This window comes from Nerophis ophidion, linkage group LG10 (assembly GCF_033978795.1).
Source record: "Nerophis ophidion isolate RoL-2023_Sa linkage group LG10, RoL_Noph_v1.0, whole genome shotgun sequence".
NCBI lineage: Eukaryota > Metazoa > Chordata > Actinopteri > Syngnathiformes > Syngnathidae > Nerophis > Nerophis ophidion.
In genome coordinates this window covers 25,054,005-25,072,511 of record NC_084620.1, presented here as the reverse complement: position 1 = coordinate 25,072,511, position 18,507 = coordinate 25,054,005, and the positions used below count along the sequence as shown (strand labels likewise).

Sequence of the window (18,507 nt, the reverse complement as noted above, 5' to 3'; positions counted from 1 at the left end):
TATTCCTTCCCAGTAGATGGCGGCAGCGCACGTAAAAGTTCATTTGCCGATCAACAATAAATACCGAATGAGAAGAGACGAAGAAGAAGGAACACGCATGCGCCAAAACAAGTGCTATCTACTTTGTTCTCTTGTATCACCAAGAGGTATGTTGTTGACTAAATTGAACGCAACGTGTTGAACTGCTGTTTTTTTATGACACGTTTTAATGGTATTTTTACTAGATTTTTGTCGGCGATCCTTGTGTGTGAAATCTGTGGCACTGTGAAACATCATCTTTTAAAGCTGAGATGAACTGCTTCGACGATGACGATGAAGGTTCATCGAGTGATGATGCAGACTACATGCCGTCAGGTGAGGAAGATCGATTATCTGAAAAGTTGATGTGTGGTTTGAGATTTTCATCATTAATAAAAAGTTTGACTTTGGCACACATTGAACCTGAAGGTGCAAAGTACTAGTAACATAACAGAATGATAAGTAAATAATGGATGGATGCAATAAATTAATGCAGACCAGTGTATATCACATCCATCCATGTCTTACCGCTTGTCCCTCTGGTGGTCGCGGGGGTGCTGAAACCTATCCTAGCTGAAATCGGGTGGAACGCGGGGTAGACCAGTTCTATATTAATGCACTGTTTATTGGACTATGTGTCCATCACAACTGCCAGAAGCTGATGTGTACATTTGAACCTGAATTGTGATTTTATGAATCCATGAAATGAAATGAATTATGAAAGTTTGATAGTCAGCTTGTGTTTTCTTTTTCGGCTCTTTCTGCACAGATGATGATCTCAGTGAAGATGACATTGATGAGTGTGAAAAGGAAGACCCTTTTGATGAAAGTGATGTGTCACATGCTGATCGTTTGACCAAAAAGAGTGTCAAGAAAGGAAATAACAGTAAGAGGTGGGGTACATTTGTCAGTCACAGCATCATCACCAAACTGATGAAATGTTCCTGTTTAGTTAAATACGTATTGAAGATGTATGTTGTATAATAACTCCATCTTTAAAATAAATGTGTTTGTGAAATTCCTTTGTCAATCATACAAATATTATTCAAGAAGTCAAACATGTAGTCCTCCACATGACTTGAGGGCACTATATGGATGTATCAACAGGATGGACTACGTCAGGAATTCTAACGTGTGAACAAATATGAGAAATTAATGTCATTGCTGTTTGACAGTAGTAAAATATTGTTGTTTGCATTGAAAAATATAGTTGGCCATTCTATCCCCTATCATTAAGGAAGTTTCCAATGACTATTAACATTTATTCACCCAGGATCTACAAGACCAGGACCAAAGAAGGAATTCAAGTAGACCAAGAGAAAAATAGAAGTGGTTCAAAAGAGGCTCAGTCGCAACAGGAAGATTTGCAAAAACGGACCCAAATACAAAATAACGAAGAAGGTACACAGAAGCAATCAGATGACCTCTGGGCTCGTTTCCTGTGTGATGTTGGCTCCAGACCAAATGCCTCCACGTCTGCTACACAGGCTCAAACCGCAAAGGAGGTAACTTATCATGCAGTGCATAACAACATTATGAACTCATGTAATCAATGCTGGGTAAAGGTCTAGTCAGTAGTTATGCAATTAACAATACTAGCACAGTGATACCTTACATTTTGCTAATGATATGTTCCAAGGGGTCTATTGAAAACCTAATTCTTTGATAACCGATTCACTTTTTCCTCAAGAGGAATTATATAAATCCAATAAATTGGTTTTAGACACCAAAACATGTAAATGTAAAATGCTTTTAATGTACAGCAAATAGTTGTACATGCAAAAAAGAATGATATTCATATGACAAATGAAAGGATAAATTAACATTTTAACATCACTTTTACCTTTTTACTGAAGACTTGTCGGCAAAGACTGAGGAGTAGAGAGGAGTCGGGAGTCAAGTGAATGCCACCTTAGTACATTTTCTTGAAGTTAATTGTGGTTCTCACCTTCTTCATCAAAGTCACACTGGTTTCATATCTAAAATGAACATGCTTACAACGATTCTCCACGGACACAGCTTTGTTTGCATCAACTGATGCAATCACACATGACACCTGCATGACACATGACAATTTCGTATCTTCACTATTGTACCGCAATATGCTGAATTACTGCTAGTTTGGGTCTAAGATCTAAATAGTGTGTGCAAAGTATAAAATTGTGTGTACTATTAGTGTGTGTCTTGCGTGTGATCTACTAATACTGCGTGTGCAATTGCAAACATGGTGCAGACTGTCCTATTTAAGGGGGAACTGCACTTTTTTGGAACTTTTGCAATCACAATCCCTTTTTGTGAGACAAGAACACGTGTCTTTCTTTTTTATGCTTTGTGATTTGTAATATATGGCAAATACATTGTGGACATGGTCAAACTCTCCTACCTGATGTGTTTTGTTATGTTGAACATGCAGCATACAAATATAAGCTGCTTCTTTTTCTGGGCTATATTGTAGCGCTATCTCAACAATCAACTCTATTTTTAGCATGCCCAAGGTGCCCTCTGGGAGGCGCTGGTGTCATGGTGGTGCATCCCCCTGGAATGATCCAGACTCAAATAACATTTTTTTTCATAAAGGAGATATATTAATAATATATATCGTTTGTATGAAAAAACATTTCTCTCTTAATATTTTCAGCGCGATCCCATTTTCAGACGCAAAACAGTGGCCACAAAACAGTTTCAGTCTAGACAAATCACATTGCGAGTGCTAAATGATCACATTTGCATGTCCCTGTCCCAGTATTGCAGGCATTCTGATGATCAGCATGTGTTCTGCTCATTCATCAAGACACACAATTATTGGATTGCGCTTTTTATTTTACACTGAACGGCTTCCTTCCGCCATCGTTTGGGTTGCATGGACAATTGATGAAGGACATCGCTTTGCGCAGGTTTGACTCTTTATTCTTTCAATAAAGCCGCTCGCAGTGTCGGTCGGTCGCTCTTTCAGCTCCACCTCCGTTGCTCGCGCCGGTCTCCTTTTCAGTCGTCCGCGTCTTTCCTGTGCTGGTTTTGGTCGCTCCGTGGCTCTCGGTGGTTTTGCTTGTCAGGTCTTCTGCTGGTTCTCCTACTGCTTCTGCCCCGATTGCTCCTCCTTCTTCCCTTTTATACAGCAGGAGGAGATGCACAGAATGAGAGCAGGTGTGTGTGTTACGCACCTGGTTCTGATCGCTGCAGCGTCGCTCAAGGCGCACCCCACCTCTGCGTTCCGCTGCATACTCCGCCTCCTGCCCGCCATCTTGAGTAGGACCACGGTTTGCCCCACCCCGCTGCCGGCCCGTCGGTTCCGTCTCGCCACAGTTCTCCATCGCCAAACTCAAGCCGGGCTTAAGTCCGGCTGAGCCTACTCCCCCCTCCCTTTTCTGAAGGAGCGGGGGGGGAAAAACTGCCCCGGCCACCTGCCTTCTCCTTGCTTTCTTTGTCTTTTCCTTTGTCTCTTTTCTTTGTCTTTTCCTTTTTCTTTGTCTTATTTGTATTTTCCTTTGTCTACTCGAACTTCAATTTCTTTGATTTCTTCTTCATCCTCTTTGACCTCTTCTTTGTCCTCTTTGACCTTTTCTTTGTCCGTTTTGACTTTTCCGTTGTCATCTGACTTTTTCTTTGTCCTTTTCTTGAATTTCTCCAAGTATTTCTTCTTCTTTCTCAATTTCTTGAGTTTCTTCCACTTCTTCTTCAACTTTTGCTTCTTCATCTTCATCATTTTCCCAAATTTCTTTAATTATTTCTTCTTTCTCAATTTCTTGAGTTTCTTCAACTTTGTCTTCATCTTCAATTTCTTCTGCATCTTCTTCATCTTCATCATCTTCCAGAACTTCTTCAATTATTTCTTCTTTCTCAATTTCTTGAGTTTCTTCGACTTCGTCTTCATCTTCAATTTCTTCTTCATCTTCATCATTTTCCTGAATTTCTTCAAGTATTTCTTCTTCTTTCTTAATTTCTTGAGTTTCTTTAGCAGAGGGCGCCTCTGCACCGCTGTCTTCATCAACCGATTCATCTTCTTCGTCGTCATCATCATCATCTAGCAGGGCGAACTCGTCCTCCCTCTCTTTGGGGGGAGGTTTCAGCCCAGAATTCACTGGCATTCTCCTCGACTTTGTCTTTGGGGGGGGGGGCACTTGCCGCCTTCCCCATTTGGTCCACCAGTGTTTGTAGGAGCTTGCAATTCTGACGCCTGTTTTCTGCCAGCTCGCTTAACGCCGTGATGATCGTCAGAGGATGTCGTCCACCCCTGTTCCATCTTTGTTGGGCGCCACTGTGAACGGCTTCCCGCCACCATCGTGTGGGTTGCATGGACCATTGATGAAGGACATCGCTTCGCACAGGTTTGACTCTTTATTCTTTCAATAAAGCCGCTCGCCGTGTCGGTCGGTCACTCTTTCAATTCCACCTCTGCTGCTCGCGCCGGTCTCCTTTTTCAGTCGTCCGGGTCTTTCCTGTGCTGGTCTCGGTCGCTCCGTGGCTCTCGGTGGTTTTGCTCGTCAGTCTTTTCTGCTGGTTCTCTTACTCCTTCTGCACAGATTGAGAGCAGGTGTGTGTGCTACTCACCTGGTTCTGATCGCTGCGGCGTCGCTCCAGGCGCGCCCCGCCTCTCCGTTCCGCTGCATACTCCCGCCTCCTGGCCGCCATCTTGAGTAGGACCACGGTTTGCCCTACCCCGCTGTCGGCCCGTCGGTCCCGTCTCCCCACATACACATTTATGAGACACAATTCTTTGACCTCAGGCTTAGTATACCAGCTTTGCGTGCGCAATCGAGTATGCACATTTTATACACGCAAACCTTTCTAAATCAGGCCCACAGTGTTTGACAGAACAAAACTATGAACATAAACCAGACACATAGGAAAGATGATTACTAGGTACATGGCTAAATCTGTCTATAGTAAGGGTGTAACGGTATTTGTATTGAACCGTTTCGGTGCGGGGGTTCCGGTTCGGTGCTGAGGAGTACCGAACGAGTTCAACACAAACATATGAAGTAGCCGCCTATTCTAAAGTCTTAACAAGCTGCTCTGCTCCATTCTGCCTCTGTCTCCTGCACAGCACCCTGCATTGTCCCTCCCAGACAACCAACCATCTGATTGGTTACAACCGTAGCGATAACAAGCCAATCAGCAGTGTGTATTCAAAGCGCATCTAGTCAGCCCTTCAGTGTCGAGCAGATAGGCGTTTAGCAAGGGAGCAACGGACTCTCCCCAAGTTATACTAAACACTTCCAAGTCAACTACTTTCTAAACATCACTATGAGCTCTTTGACCTTCTAGAAACAAACTGCAGCTCAGCTCACTCGCAGTCCTGGCTTTAGGTGAAGGCTAGTTAGCTTTTAGCGTAACGTTAGCTCATTTTGCGGCGTGTGTGTGTGTGTATGTTACGAACAGTGTTGATTGAGGTGTGTTGAAGCAGCAAAAAAGGACATTATGTTAAATGAAGAGTTTCTGTCTCTGATAGTGTATATAATAATGTAAATGCATCATAAAGCCTACATGAATTCCATGGTGTTTAGGGATGAATAATCTCTCCTATTGCTATTGTACTATTTTTCAGCTATTGTTACATTAATCATTTAGTAATGTAGCAGCCTAGTTTTGAATGGCAGGGTCCCTGCTATCACATTTTGATACAAATATAACATTTACATAATAAAAAATCAACTACACGCTTCCCCAATGCTGTAATAAATTAAGCATGATGAGTTGACTTGAAACTGTTTAATGTTGCACTTTTTATATGTAGAAGAAAAGTTGTGTCATTTCATCTAAGCAACAACTTGAGGCAGATTAATGTGGATTAACGTGGCCAGAATTATTATAGTGTTCCCAATGTTAAAAGGATCAAGCCATTGTTTACAAATTTGGTAAATAAATAACCAAAAAATTTATATTTTGTTTTCTTACTGTACCGAAAATTAACCGAACCGTGACCTCTAAACCGAGGTATGTACCGAACCGAAATTTTTGTGTACCGTTCCACCCCTAGTCTATAGTGTCGCAACTCTAAAAGAAATACTCTGAATTTGTCAGAGATTGAGTCACCAACAATGGAATTCTTTGTTCTGTCACTTATTCAGCGGAATGACACGCAATTTGGCAATAATTTCTGTCGAAAACCGAATCCTATGAAAACCACAACATACAAAAACAAGGATACCACTGTACTCAAATGTTATTTACATAGCAGGACTTTTTTTAAAAGATGAATATTTAAAGGTTTGTGGCAAATGTTTATGGAATATCCTGGTATTCCACCATGGCTGCACAAAGATAGGTTCATAAAGGAATGTAGGGTGAACTTGGTACCCTAAAACAAAATAACTTGAAATATGTCAGAATAAATTTGAATTTGAAAGAAGGCAAATCTTTGCTAAAAGAGCATCCACAAGTCATGTGTGGAGAAACTAGGCACCTTAAAAAATATGTATTATGTAGTTTCATACTTTCACAAAAGACATAGAACTCAAACGCAAATTGGCAAAGAATATGCTTTTCCCCCAGATTATGTAGGATAATTAACCAAAAGTTATTACTTATTCCTAATGAAAGGTAGTTGTTTTGCAAAGTCTGTTGTAGCAGCCAATATTTAAGGATGCTTTTATGTCAATCATTTTTCTTTTCTCAGGCTCATTCTTCAGCTTCTAGTGCTTGTATGAAAACTGAATCACAGGCAACAGGTCCATCTAAAGTCACCATCACCAAAATATTTGACTTTGCGGGAGAAGAAATCAGGTATGGTAACTTTTTTGTTTTGTGCTTTTATTGATCTATTTCCGGCCGAAATGTAGCGTTAGGCTTAAAAATTGAAGAAGTTTGAAATTATTTGAGATGTGTTTATTTAATTCAAGATTTGTTTCCTTATTTTTAAGTTCTTATTACAAATGTCTCTCAGCAACAGGTGTGCATTTTTTCTGACTTTAAATTCAAAGGAAAGTAAAAATTTGGTCTATAACGAGCTCATTATTAGGATCAAGAGGAACTTTAAGAAGACGTTTCATTCACAGCCACTCCAAAAGACTCTTCACAGTTGCTCTCCAAATACAAAAGTTTTCTAATCTCTTATACTAATTGTATGCTAATACTAATCGTTTCAGAAAAAAAAAAAACATTAAATAGAGGCACACCTGCCAACATGTATGAATTTTGGTACTTGGCACACATTGTATCCACAAGTAAGCTTGTGTATACAATGTTCAGTCTTGGAAGCCTGTTTTTTGTTTCTATATGAAGGTCCTGACAACTCTAACTGTAAACCCCGATTGGTTGGCTTTATCATTTTATTTATTTTTAAAATCTTTATTTGAAATTTTTTTATATATGTTTTTAGGCCATCTCAATGCAACCAGAAGTAGTTTTTCTAACCATTAGCCTGGTTTTGAAAAAGTTTCATAATTATTGTACAAAATAATAGGTTGGGAGAATTGGTTTGAGTCCGGAATTGTTTAATAGATTCTGAATTTACTCTTCCCCGCAGGAATTGGAATGGGAATCGGATCAAATAGTTAGGTGCCCAAGGAGTCACACACCAATTTTTTTGTATAAGATTTATTTATTTTTTACAATACTTCCTGTGTTTATGACTCATTCGGACGGTGTACACCCGACCTTTGCATTTGAAGTAAAATAAAACGACAACAAAAACAGTGGGCATGGTAAATGTCAAATTAACCCTTTAAAAGCCACCTCAAAACATCTTGTTTTCTAGCAGTAGCTTATAGCTAGAGATCGATATAACTGTATTCCAGCCATGGAAACACAGAGAAAGTGAGTAGATGCTTTACGTTATTACGTCATTAAATTACTCTTTTATTTGTAGTACTTTCTATTTTGTTCAGAAACCGCCTGTAGTAGCAACAGAAAAAGAGGACAATACAACAAACAGTTTAAATAGAATACATGCAATACAATATAAATAAAGTATGGACACTAATATATTCAATATGGTTGTGATAATCTGGAGTCCATTACTTTTGTATTCTCTTTAACCAATATTTCTTATCAAAAAGTATTTGTTTTTTTAAGGCATTGTGTCGCATTAAAATTGAGGTGTTTTGGGGGGCCAAGCAATGATTTCTGTTGATTTCCATTCATTTTAATGGACGGCGCTGATGTGCAATAACGAGCTTGTTTGTGGAACAAATTGAGCTTGTAAGTTTAGGTATTACTGTATTGGATCCCTTAACATACAGCAACAATTCTGATCCCTAGTACTGCTTGTGTCCATAAAATGAAAACATTTGTCCCGTCCCTTCAAGGAGTACCCTCAGGGTAGCCACCTGACCATGACATAAAGCAACTCTAAGGCAGCTTCTTGAATGCCAATTAGAATGTGATGTTCAGTTGTCTAAGGCTGCCCTATATTATTGACTGTTTGTTGTTTTGTCAGGCTCAATGAAGAAGTATTAGCAGACTCCAAAGAAGCAAAGATGCATCTAAAAAGGCAGGTCACAGAAGAAGAAAGAACAGATGAAGACATTCCCGCTTCTCCCACCCAATCAGGTGGACCTGGCCCCAGGTACAACAACTCACACAAGTTGTTCAAAGTAGCATTTTTCATTTGTTTCTAGTCATTATGACTGTATTGTTTTTTTTTCTTAGTTACATTTTCACTAACAATACAATTTTGACAGTGTGTTCAGCTCTGAGAACTTGTGTAACAATTGTTGTCTGTATTTCTCCAGCATTCCTGTCTCTGAAAACAGTGCTGGCCATCTTCGCATTCATTTGTGTTTCTGATACATATTGTAAAATACACACAAACACAAAGCCCAGAAGGATTTAGAATTTTTTTTTAATGCAGTGATTAAAACTTAAAAAGCAACTATTACTGTTTTTCTTAATACTGACAGGACCTTTCACCATAAAACGGATAACTGCACCTGAGGTTTTTAATATAATAAACACATAAAAGAATTCCAAAGCTAAGGGCAACTACAATCTTGATTCTAGATTCCTTAAAAAGTATAAGGGAGCATCAGTATGCCCAATCACTAAATTAATCATCTTGTCAATTAAACCTGAGACTGTCCTAGCTGACTGGAAAAAGTCAGTAGTGACCCCAGTGTATAAATCAGGTGACAGAAGTGATACATAAATAATTACAGGCCAATTAGAATACTGCCATCCATCCATCCATTTTATATCGCTTATTCCCTTTGGGGTCGCGGGGGGCGCTGGTGCCTATTTCAGGTACAATCGGGCGGAAGGCGGCATACACCCTGGACAAGTCGCCACCACATCGCAGGGCCAACACAGACAGACAACATTCACACTCACATTCACACTCTTGGGCCAATAAAGTGTTGCCAATCAACCTATCCCCAGGTGCATGTCTTTGGAAGTGTGAGGAAGCCGGAGTACCCGAAGGGAACCCACACAGTCACAGGGAAGACATGCAAACTCCACACAGAAAGATCCCGAGCCAAGGATTGAACCCTGACTACTCAGGACCTTCGTATTGTGAGGCAGACGCACTAACCCCTCTGCCACCGTGAAGCCATAGTGCTCTCAAAAGTACTTGGAAAAATGAATTGCAAAACAACTAATAGAACATCTCAATGATGGCCAAACCCCCTATGCAATATTTATCCAATAAAACACAATGCACCGTGGTCAATGGGGTAAATAATAATTTCAAGATTGTCCTGTCGGGGTACCTCAATGATCCATTTTGGGCCCCGTTTTATTTTCCTTGTGTATAAATGATCCCGCTGATATTTGTAAAGTTGTGGACGTACATGAACTTATAATTTTGCATCATCTGCATATAACTATATGCAGATGATGCAGAATTATAAGTTCGAAAACTATCAAAGAGTCTGTTCCGATTCACTCATCAACCGTAACACTTGTTAAACAAGTGTAACACACAGAAAACTGTTTACTCAAAAAAAAAAAAAAGTGTATTTTGGAGGTCAACAACTAAATGTGGTGAAGGAATTCAAATACCTGGGAGTAACATTGGATTCAGTCCTTTCTTTCAACAAACATATCAAAATGAAGTCCAAGACAGTTAAATATAATATACGTAATTTTAGCCAATAGAATCCCTCTACAAAAAAAAGCTCTGAAAATGTTACTTACAATCATTGTAATTTCTTTCCATATATAAACTATTGAATTTTTTTTATTTTTTTTAAATTTACAAACGCCTGTCTGGTTATATAAATGTCTACATGGATCAGTTCAGCTCCCACTAACTGACTACATTAAATACAGAACAGGTGGAACATCTATATCTCGTATCATGAGGGTCATAACCAAGGGAGACCGAGGTGCCTGCGGAAAAAAAAACATTGATGCAGTAATCCGTGCAAAATGATTCCCAACCAAGTACTGAGTGCGTTAATTGACATTTTCAAATGTTTGATTTTGTTTTGCTGTTGTATATCTTTTGTTTTTACTTGGTCTGAGGAAATATTAAAATTTTTTGAGATAGGATTTTTGAGTTTTTTTAAGCTGTATGCCATAATCAGCAATAATGAAATAATAAAAGGCTTGCAATATTTCAGTTGATATGTAATGAATCCAGAATGTATGACATTTTCATGTTTTTAGTTGCATTACAGAAAATAAAGGACTTTATCACAATATTCTAATTTTCTAAGACCTGTAGAAAGGCAAATTGAGTGATCAAAGGCAAATTGAGTGTTCACCTTGCTTCTCTAGTTTGTGACATCATAGCAGTTCCTTTTCTGTTGTAAACCGGTTAGTCTTAAATCGTAAAAAAAATAAAATAAATAATAATCCTGTGTTATTCCTCTGAGTACTGATTGATCACTCTGTTCTATGACAACACAACTTGTAGGTTCCAAGTCCTTACGTGAGTTTTTCAAAGTGTGGTTATCAATCACGGTTTTTAGATCATTATATTTTAAAACAGTAATACTAGCCCTCCGAAGTTTTACTGCGGTTAACATTAGTAACGTTTATCGTTATGTCCCTAAATCCACCTTTCTCATGGTTCTTTCAATCTTGACAAAGTTCCTTGTCCAACTCAAGAGAAGCAATCCTGTAGCATTGTTTCCACCGCCATTATTCCTCCCGATTTATTTGGTATTCTTCCTGAATGACGGATCGTGACACTTTTTTGTTCTGGCTGGTACTAGGGTTGTTATTGACCTTTTTGGCAGATTTTCCTTGCAGGTATGGGGCAAAGCTTTAACTTCCTGCCATATCTATTGAGTTTTTTCTTAAGCCGTATTGAACATATTGTGCTTGTTGATCTGGGCAGTTTACACATCATAATGCTTTTGAAATGACCTTATAACTCTTTCCTTCACTGTGGACCTGCACAAGATTGTGACATAGGTCCTCATCTCTTCTTGACAATGATGATAAAAAACTCCACCCGTTTCCCTATCGTAAAGATGCTTTTTGTTTAAAGTAATTTTTTAACATTTGGTAAACAAAAAAGTATTTATACCACTGGAACACCTTGTAATACCCACAGCACAATAACTAGCACATTCACAGGAAGTAAGAAACAATGGGCACTATTAACATTGTCGGCGGTATTGTCAGCGTGCGTACACATGTGCACTCAAAGTAGCCCTGTTATTCATTTAGGTACTTAACACAATTCATTTATGCTTTACTTCATTGTAATTGTCACCTTTTTGCAAGATTGGTCTTTTTTGTGTTTGCAGTACGAAGCGGCCAGCAGGGATTTCCAGTGTACTAAATCGTTTTGGGGGAAAGAAACAAAAACTGAGTACACTGGAGAAGTCAAAGATGGACTGGGATGCTTTTAAATCTGAGGAGGGCATCACTGAGGAGCTGGCTATCCACAATAGGGGCAGAGATGGGTAAGAGGCTGTGATGATATATATATTTTTTCTTTTTCTTTTTTTAAATCTTCACCTGGTACTTTGTCTTGTCTTTGTGTTAGTGTATTAATTTTGATATTTGTGAACCGTCACTCGTTTATGTCGACAATGGACTACCGTTACAAGGGTGTTTGCAAGAGTCTTGTATTAACTGGGAAAATATCAGTAATTGTGTTCTAATGTTGGTGTTCGAAGTTTCGGTGTTCATTAATTAGGGCTGCACAATTTTGAGAAAAAAACCTAATTGCGATTTTTCTCCCCAAAATTGCGACTGATTTGATTTGCGATTTTTATATTTTGTGCATAAAAATGCATAAAATAAAAAGTGAAAGAAGACATGTCCCTTTTAGACTGTCAATCAACATTGACCAAAAAAGTGTGTTCGAGTTTGTAATTAAGCGCAGCTGTTGGTGGGTTAAGGTCAACAAAGTGTGGAAAGAGCTACAGACTACATTGCTAACAAGATGCTAAGAATTAAGAAAATAATAACATATAAGAAATAAATGTTCTGTAGAATTTACCAAAATAAAACATGTGGAATTAACACAAGACTAGCTTTTAGTAAAATGTTGAATATCGTGCAAAGGTTTGCTCAGATTTACAAAGTGAAACCAATGTTACATAGGTTTATAACATGCAACTGAAGATATTTCAAGCCTTCTTTTGATATACTTTTGATGATTACTTATATCTTAAATGTGGGGTTTTCAAAAACTGCAAGCCAAAATAGTGAATTATATTAAAAGTTTGACATTTCACTTTGCATGTAATGGGTTTCTATAACATTAGTTTCACATTTGAAGTTGAATTGCTGACATTAATAGACGTTTACATGATATTCCATTTTTTTTTAGTACCACCTGTATAATGGAAAAGACTGATGGAAAATTGGATTGGAGGAAAACATACAACTTTTCTCTGACTACAATTAAAAAATTCCCCTGCTGAAAATGAGGAGCATCTATGTGGCAAATTGTTGCTAAATTTTAAACACAAACTTAGTCACGTCTTGGTGACTTTGGTCTATCCTGACTTCTACTCTTCCCTGCTGTGGTAATAGAATAGAGGTACAGCAGACGTGATCTAGTACTGCCTGCCTCAGAGCCAGTCAATCTGTCTCTCATGCTCATCTAAATGAGCAGGCATTCATTTAAATTTAACAGGTAATGGCAGCTTTGACAATTAGGCAAATGGCGCTAACATCCTAGGCAGTTTTGTTGTATTCAGATGACGTGCTAGCGTTGATGCTGCTGGGATGAAATCTGAGCAGTTCAGAAACACCACATTCATTTATAGTTATTGCATGCTGTGTGTTCAAATGTTTCAGCACATCGCTTGTATGTCCTCCTCTTGATTAAATAACAACCTTGCAAGCATTACAATGTTACAATTTTTTGTTAAAATGTAGCCAAACTTTGGAGTGTTTCTGGAGCCTGAGTGCCATGTTGCTCTCTGACGTTACGATGCATGTTGCGTAATGACGTCATTCCCGCCCGCAAGAATCGTTAAGGGACTTGATTGAAAAAATGACAAGCAATTCCAAGGAATTGATACACTGGGTTCAGATCCGGTTTTCTCATCCCAACATGCAATATACATTTCTTTTTTGTAGCATATGATATCTTAATTCCTTGTGACTAGTTTATTTGGAAGTTAATCTAACTTGCTTTCCATGTGTTTTTTTTTCCATCTGAAGGTATGTGGAGCGAAAGAACTTCTTGGAACGTGTTGATCACAGACAGTTTGAAATGGAGAAAGCGGTGCGTCTAAAAAACATGAAACCTTCATCTTAACTACTGGCTGCCATCTCCTTAGTTAACTGACTGCCTGTGAGGCTTCAATCTATTTTGTTTTGTAGAATTCTATTAGTCTGTACTTGTGCTGTTTCACATTTTTAGGCAGTGTACTGTTTATCTGGAAGGAGAAATGGCCATTAACCTTTAATAATGTTTCATCTGGTTGTTTTAAACTCACAGTGATCATCACTGTGTGTTTACTGTGCTCTTAGCCTCCATCAATACACCAACTTAAATTCTAACATTAGGTTTTTGTTTTGGTCTTGGTTTTAAGTCATCAAATACACCTCAGTTTATTATGTATGGTGAACCTCCAATGCAGAGAGCACTATTTTTTGGGACTATTCAAATAATCCATGTTCTTGCTGAACATCAAAATAAAGTTTTGGTTTTAAAATAACTGCCCGCTGTGATGTGTTCAGACGTATCTAACAGCTACAGCATCTGGAAAGTAGTCAGAGCGCTTGACTTTTGTCACATTTTGTTATGGTACAGCGGCAGCCTTATTCCAAAATAGAATAGATTAATTTTTGTCCTCAAAATTCTAAAGACAATACCCCATAATGACAAGGTGAAACTTTTGTTTTTTATTTAGCAACTTTATTAAAAATACAAAAAAATACAAAATCACATGTCCATGAATATTCACAGCCTTTTTTGATTAATATTTAGTTGATGCACCTTTTCTTTTCAAAAATACTTAGAGGCTGTAATTGTTGCCAAAGGTGCTTCAACAAAGTATTGAGCTTAGGCTGTGAATAATTTTGTATATGTTAATTTTTTCCTCTTTTTTTTTTTTAAATACATTTGCATAACATTTAAAAAAATAACTTTTTACATCGTCATTATGAGGAATTGTCTGCAGAATTTAGGAAACATTAATTAATTTCATTTTGGAATAAGCCTGTAACATAACAAAATGTAGAAAAAGTAAAAAAAAAAAAATTTGAAAAAGTAAAGCACTCTGAAAACTTTCCGGGTGCACTTGTTTTTTTTCAGTGTGCGTGCAATTATTTTTTTTATTAGATTAATCACACTCTTACTTTTATTTTTTTTAAACTGCCTTTAGGTTGTTTTTTGTCATCCTTTTGGTACCACACTGTTTTATTTTGGAACTTGTTGACAATTAAGGGCATACATCTAGTTTTCTTGTTAGAAGTCATGCTGCTAGTTGAAAACTGCAGCTTGCCATAGTCACTAAACTTTTCATCATTTTGATTATTATGAAAATGTGATGTATTTAAAGCAATATAATATACAATTTAACGATCCTATCAGTGACATTATAAAAGAGCCGTTGGACAAACCTTCCAACCTTTAGAATAAAAACAAAATATTTGACGATATGAAACTTCTAAGTGAGACGAATAAAAACAAGCCTTCTGTAACCTGTATGTGGAATCTGTTCATTAACCTTTAATTAACCAGATAAGAACACATTGAGATTAAGATCTCAAGGGTGACCTGGTCAAGATGTCAACAGCACATGGCACAGAGAAGTAACAGAAAGGTAATAAGTCAAGGCATTTTAAAAGGGAACTGTGAAACAGTTTAAGATTTACACCTTTTTAAAAAAATCAGGTACTTTACAAACGTCTTGTGCTGTGTATATTCCTCAGGATAGAACGAAAGGCTCCAAATGGAAATAGTTCAGAGAGTTTCAATTTACTTTGTATTGAATGTAACGCCAGAAGGGCAGCCAGTATTTAGTGACTGCCTTTTAGAGATCATTTCCACTGTTACATGCTTTAATTGCATTCACATTAATATGTCCATGTGATTTTAAAAAGTGGCACTCTAATCCTAACCTGTGTGACTAGAAGATCTTCCCAAACGCTACAGCCAAGTTTATTGTAAAGCTGCACGATGACGACCAAAATAATCATGATTATTTTATAATCAACATTACATACATTAGTGTTTCCCACAGATTAGTCATCTATTTGCACTAATGGTCCCAGAGGTAGGGGAGGATTGTGACATAATTTATTTGTAACACAAAGGCTACATAAATATAAAGCATTATTTTCCATTGTATTCTATTAATGCCAGCTGGTAAGGCAGTCGGTGTGGTCATGTAGCTCTCTGTTTATACCCAATGACTTCTGGCCTGTGCAGAAGCGGCTTCACAGTGTTTCAAGTCAAGCATCTGTTGCGCTTCTGCGGGCTTTAAAAGTGCTTGATTTAATATGCAGCGGAGCCTGCTTTTTAAATATTAATATTGCAAATAAATGTGTGAATGTTGTCTATCTGTGTTGGCCCTGCGATGACGAATGCAACTTGTCCAGGGTGTACCCTGCATTCTGCTCGAGTGCAGCAGGGATAGGCTGCGGCACCCCCGCGACCCCGAAAAAGACAAGCGCTAGAAAATGGATGGATGGATGGTTTTATAGGTGGCAGTCAAAATTGTGATTAAAATTTGATTAATTGTGCAGCCCTAGTTCACTGCAAAATATCTGGTGCCTATACTTGGTATACTACACTGAACTGGAAGTGCCAACCTTTTTTATATTTCATGAAGCAAATTACATTTACATAAAATGAACAAAAAGCAAAACCAAGTACAATTTTAGAAAACACTAACAAAAAGCAAAACATATACAATTACAGAAAACCTTAACAAAAAGCGAAAAAACCTTCCATTACAAAAGGTTTTTGGTTGTTTTGCCTTTTTGAATTGTCCTTTTTTATTATTCGGTTTGAATAATAGTAAGCTGTTTTGTCCTTTTTTTTTATGCAATTGTAATGTGTTTCCAGGCCATCTTACTATACTAATGGTGAGGCTGCTGTATTGATAAATGGTAGCGTAAACCCTCCTGGTAAAGTAGGGGTTTAATAATAAGTACTTCACCCTAATGTAAAACATGACTTAATAGTACTTGGTGGAAAGGCCCTTGTTGCCAATCACAGAGATCAGACGTTCTTGTAGTTAGTCACATTTCAGCTACATGAGACAAATAACTAAACAAGGCGGAAGTTCCAGCCAGGCAGCCAACTGACACAACACCTGAAAATTGTCGGGAGTTAAAAATATATTTTGTCAATGTTAAACACTTGGCCATATTATCATATTGCGCTAATAATTTGCAATATCGTGCACTGTATAGGATTTTACATTTCTGTAAAGATTCTGAGGGTTACAGGAAGTTGGAGCTAAAAGACTCGTCTGAAAACAGGTCAATTCTTAACCCAAAGGAAGATACTGACTCTAACCGCAGTGGTGATGACAGAATCTTTTAAAAGATAAAACCCAGCCCAAGTCCAAGCCAAGGTCCACCACCAGGCACAGGATAAGCACAGCTGTCCGTGGGTGGCCGCTGATCTCCGTCAAGCCTCAGCAGCGTGAGCAACACAGGACGACCAGAACCCTTTATTACATACCTAGTGCCTCAGACTGGAAACTGGGGAAAAGATCATCAGGACTCCTCTTCCTCCTATTCAGGTAATCGCAAAAAGATGCGGCTTGACCAGGGCTCAGAAAATCTGCAGGCTCCCCCCACCCCCACCATGGACTGTTTAACTGCTGGACTCTAGAAAGAGGTTCCACAGCCTCCGTAGCATAATCTCCAGGTTCTGTAACAGCTTCTTCCTTCAGGCCATAAGACTATTTAACGCATTGATTGATTGATTTATTGAGACTTTTATTAGTAGATTGCACAGTACAGTACATATACCGTATAATTGACCACTAAATGGTAACACTCTAATACGTTTTTCAACTTGTTTAAGTCGGGGTCCACATTAATCAATTCAGGGTAATGTGCAATGCGTCAAAATAATTCCCTCAATTCCCCCCCCCAAAAATGGATCAACTTGCTGGAATATATAGACAATATAACATATACCCATAAACGTGCATTATTCATATGAAAAAGTGCAATGTATTTATATGTGCAGTAATCTTTTTATTTACGGCGTGGCGCAGTGGGACAGTGGCCGTGCGCAACCCGAGGGTCCCTGGTTCAAATCCCACCTTGTACCAACCTCGTCACGTCCGTTGTGTCCTGAGCAAGACACTTCACCCTTGCTTCTGATGGGTGCTGGTTGGCGCCTTGCATGGCAGCTCCCTCCATTAGTGTGTGAATGTGTGTGTGAATAGGTAAATGTGGAAGTAATGTCAAAGCGCTTTGAGTACCTTGAAGGTAGAAAAGCGCTATACAAGTACAACCCATTTATCATTTATTTATATCTGCATCTTATTACTCTTTTATCCTGCCCTACAATGAGCTAATGCAACAAAATTGTGTTACCTGTACTGTAAAGTTTAAATTTGAATGATAATAAAAGGAAGTTAAGTCCACATTAATAACAATGTTTTTGTATATGATCAAAAAATGTTTACACTTATAGTTTGTTGTATCCATACAACGGTTTAGAAAACAATTTAAGTTTGTATATATGATGGATTGTATTTAATGTGCACCAGCAACCCATAGTAGTAACATGACAATTGTCCATCCCTCAATCCATTTACTACCGCTTGCCCCTTTTGGGGTTGCGGGGGGTGATGAAGCCTATTTCGGCTGCATTAGGGCGGAAGGCGGTGTACACCCTGGACAAGTCGCCACCTCATCGCAGAGCCAACACGGCTAGACAACATTTACACTCACATTCACACTATTGTTATATATTAATTCTACACAATTTTTGATAGTGAACAATCATTTATAACCATCTGAGGCTAAATTTAGGCCCAAAGCAAAATTTTACTACACATTTTTTTTAAACGTTTTATTTATCCGTCAATAAAATTATTTTTATGCTTTGCTTTTTTTTTCATAAAACTTGGAATTTATTTGATGCATGTTTTGTACTCAAACAAATTCATGAGAATGAATCACTCACGTTATGCGCCATGGATTTACATGTATACA

At 38.1% G+C, this 18,507-nt stretch overlaps 1 protein-coding gene across 1 annotated transcript; it reads left to right on the top strand.

Moving 5' to 3' along the window:
* cfdp1 (craniofacial development protein 1) lies at positions 1–14,033 on the top strand. Its single transcript, XM_061913123.1, has 8 exons — positions 1–146; positions 225–354; positions 788–911; positions 1,292–1,523; positions 6,635–6,741; positions 8,396–8,524; positions 11,658–11,816; positions 13,534–14,033. Exons 2-8 carry the CDS (start codon positions 291–293, stop codon positions 13,628–13,630), a joined length of 912 nt encoding a protein of 303 aa, XP_061769107.1. The 5' UTR covers positions 1–146; positions 225–290; the 3' UTR covers positions 13,631–14,033.
* The last annotated feature ends 4,474 nt before the right edge of the window (positions 14,034–18,507 follow it).

Bases quoted from the DNA above. Each gene is read 5' to 3' on its own strand.
- cfdp1 (XM_061913123.1), top strand. From the start codon at position 291: ATGAACTGCTTCGACGATGACGATGAAGGTTCATCGAGTGATGATGCA. The intron at 1,524-6,634 runs GTAACTTATCAT...TTCTTTTCTCAG, and splicing joins AGGCTCAAACCGCAAAGGAG to GCTCATTCTTCAGCTTCTAG. The intron at 11,817-13,533 runs GTAAGAGGCTGT...TTCCATCTGAAG, and splicing joins CACAATAGGGGCAGAGATGG to GTATGTGGAGCGAAAGAACT.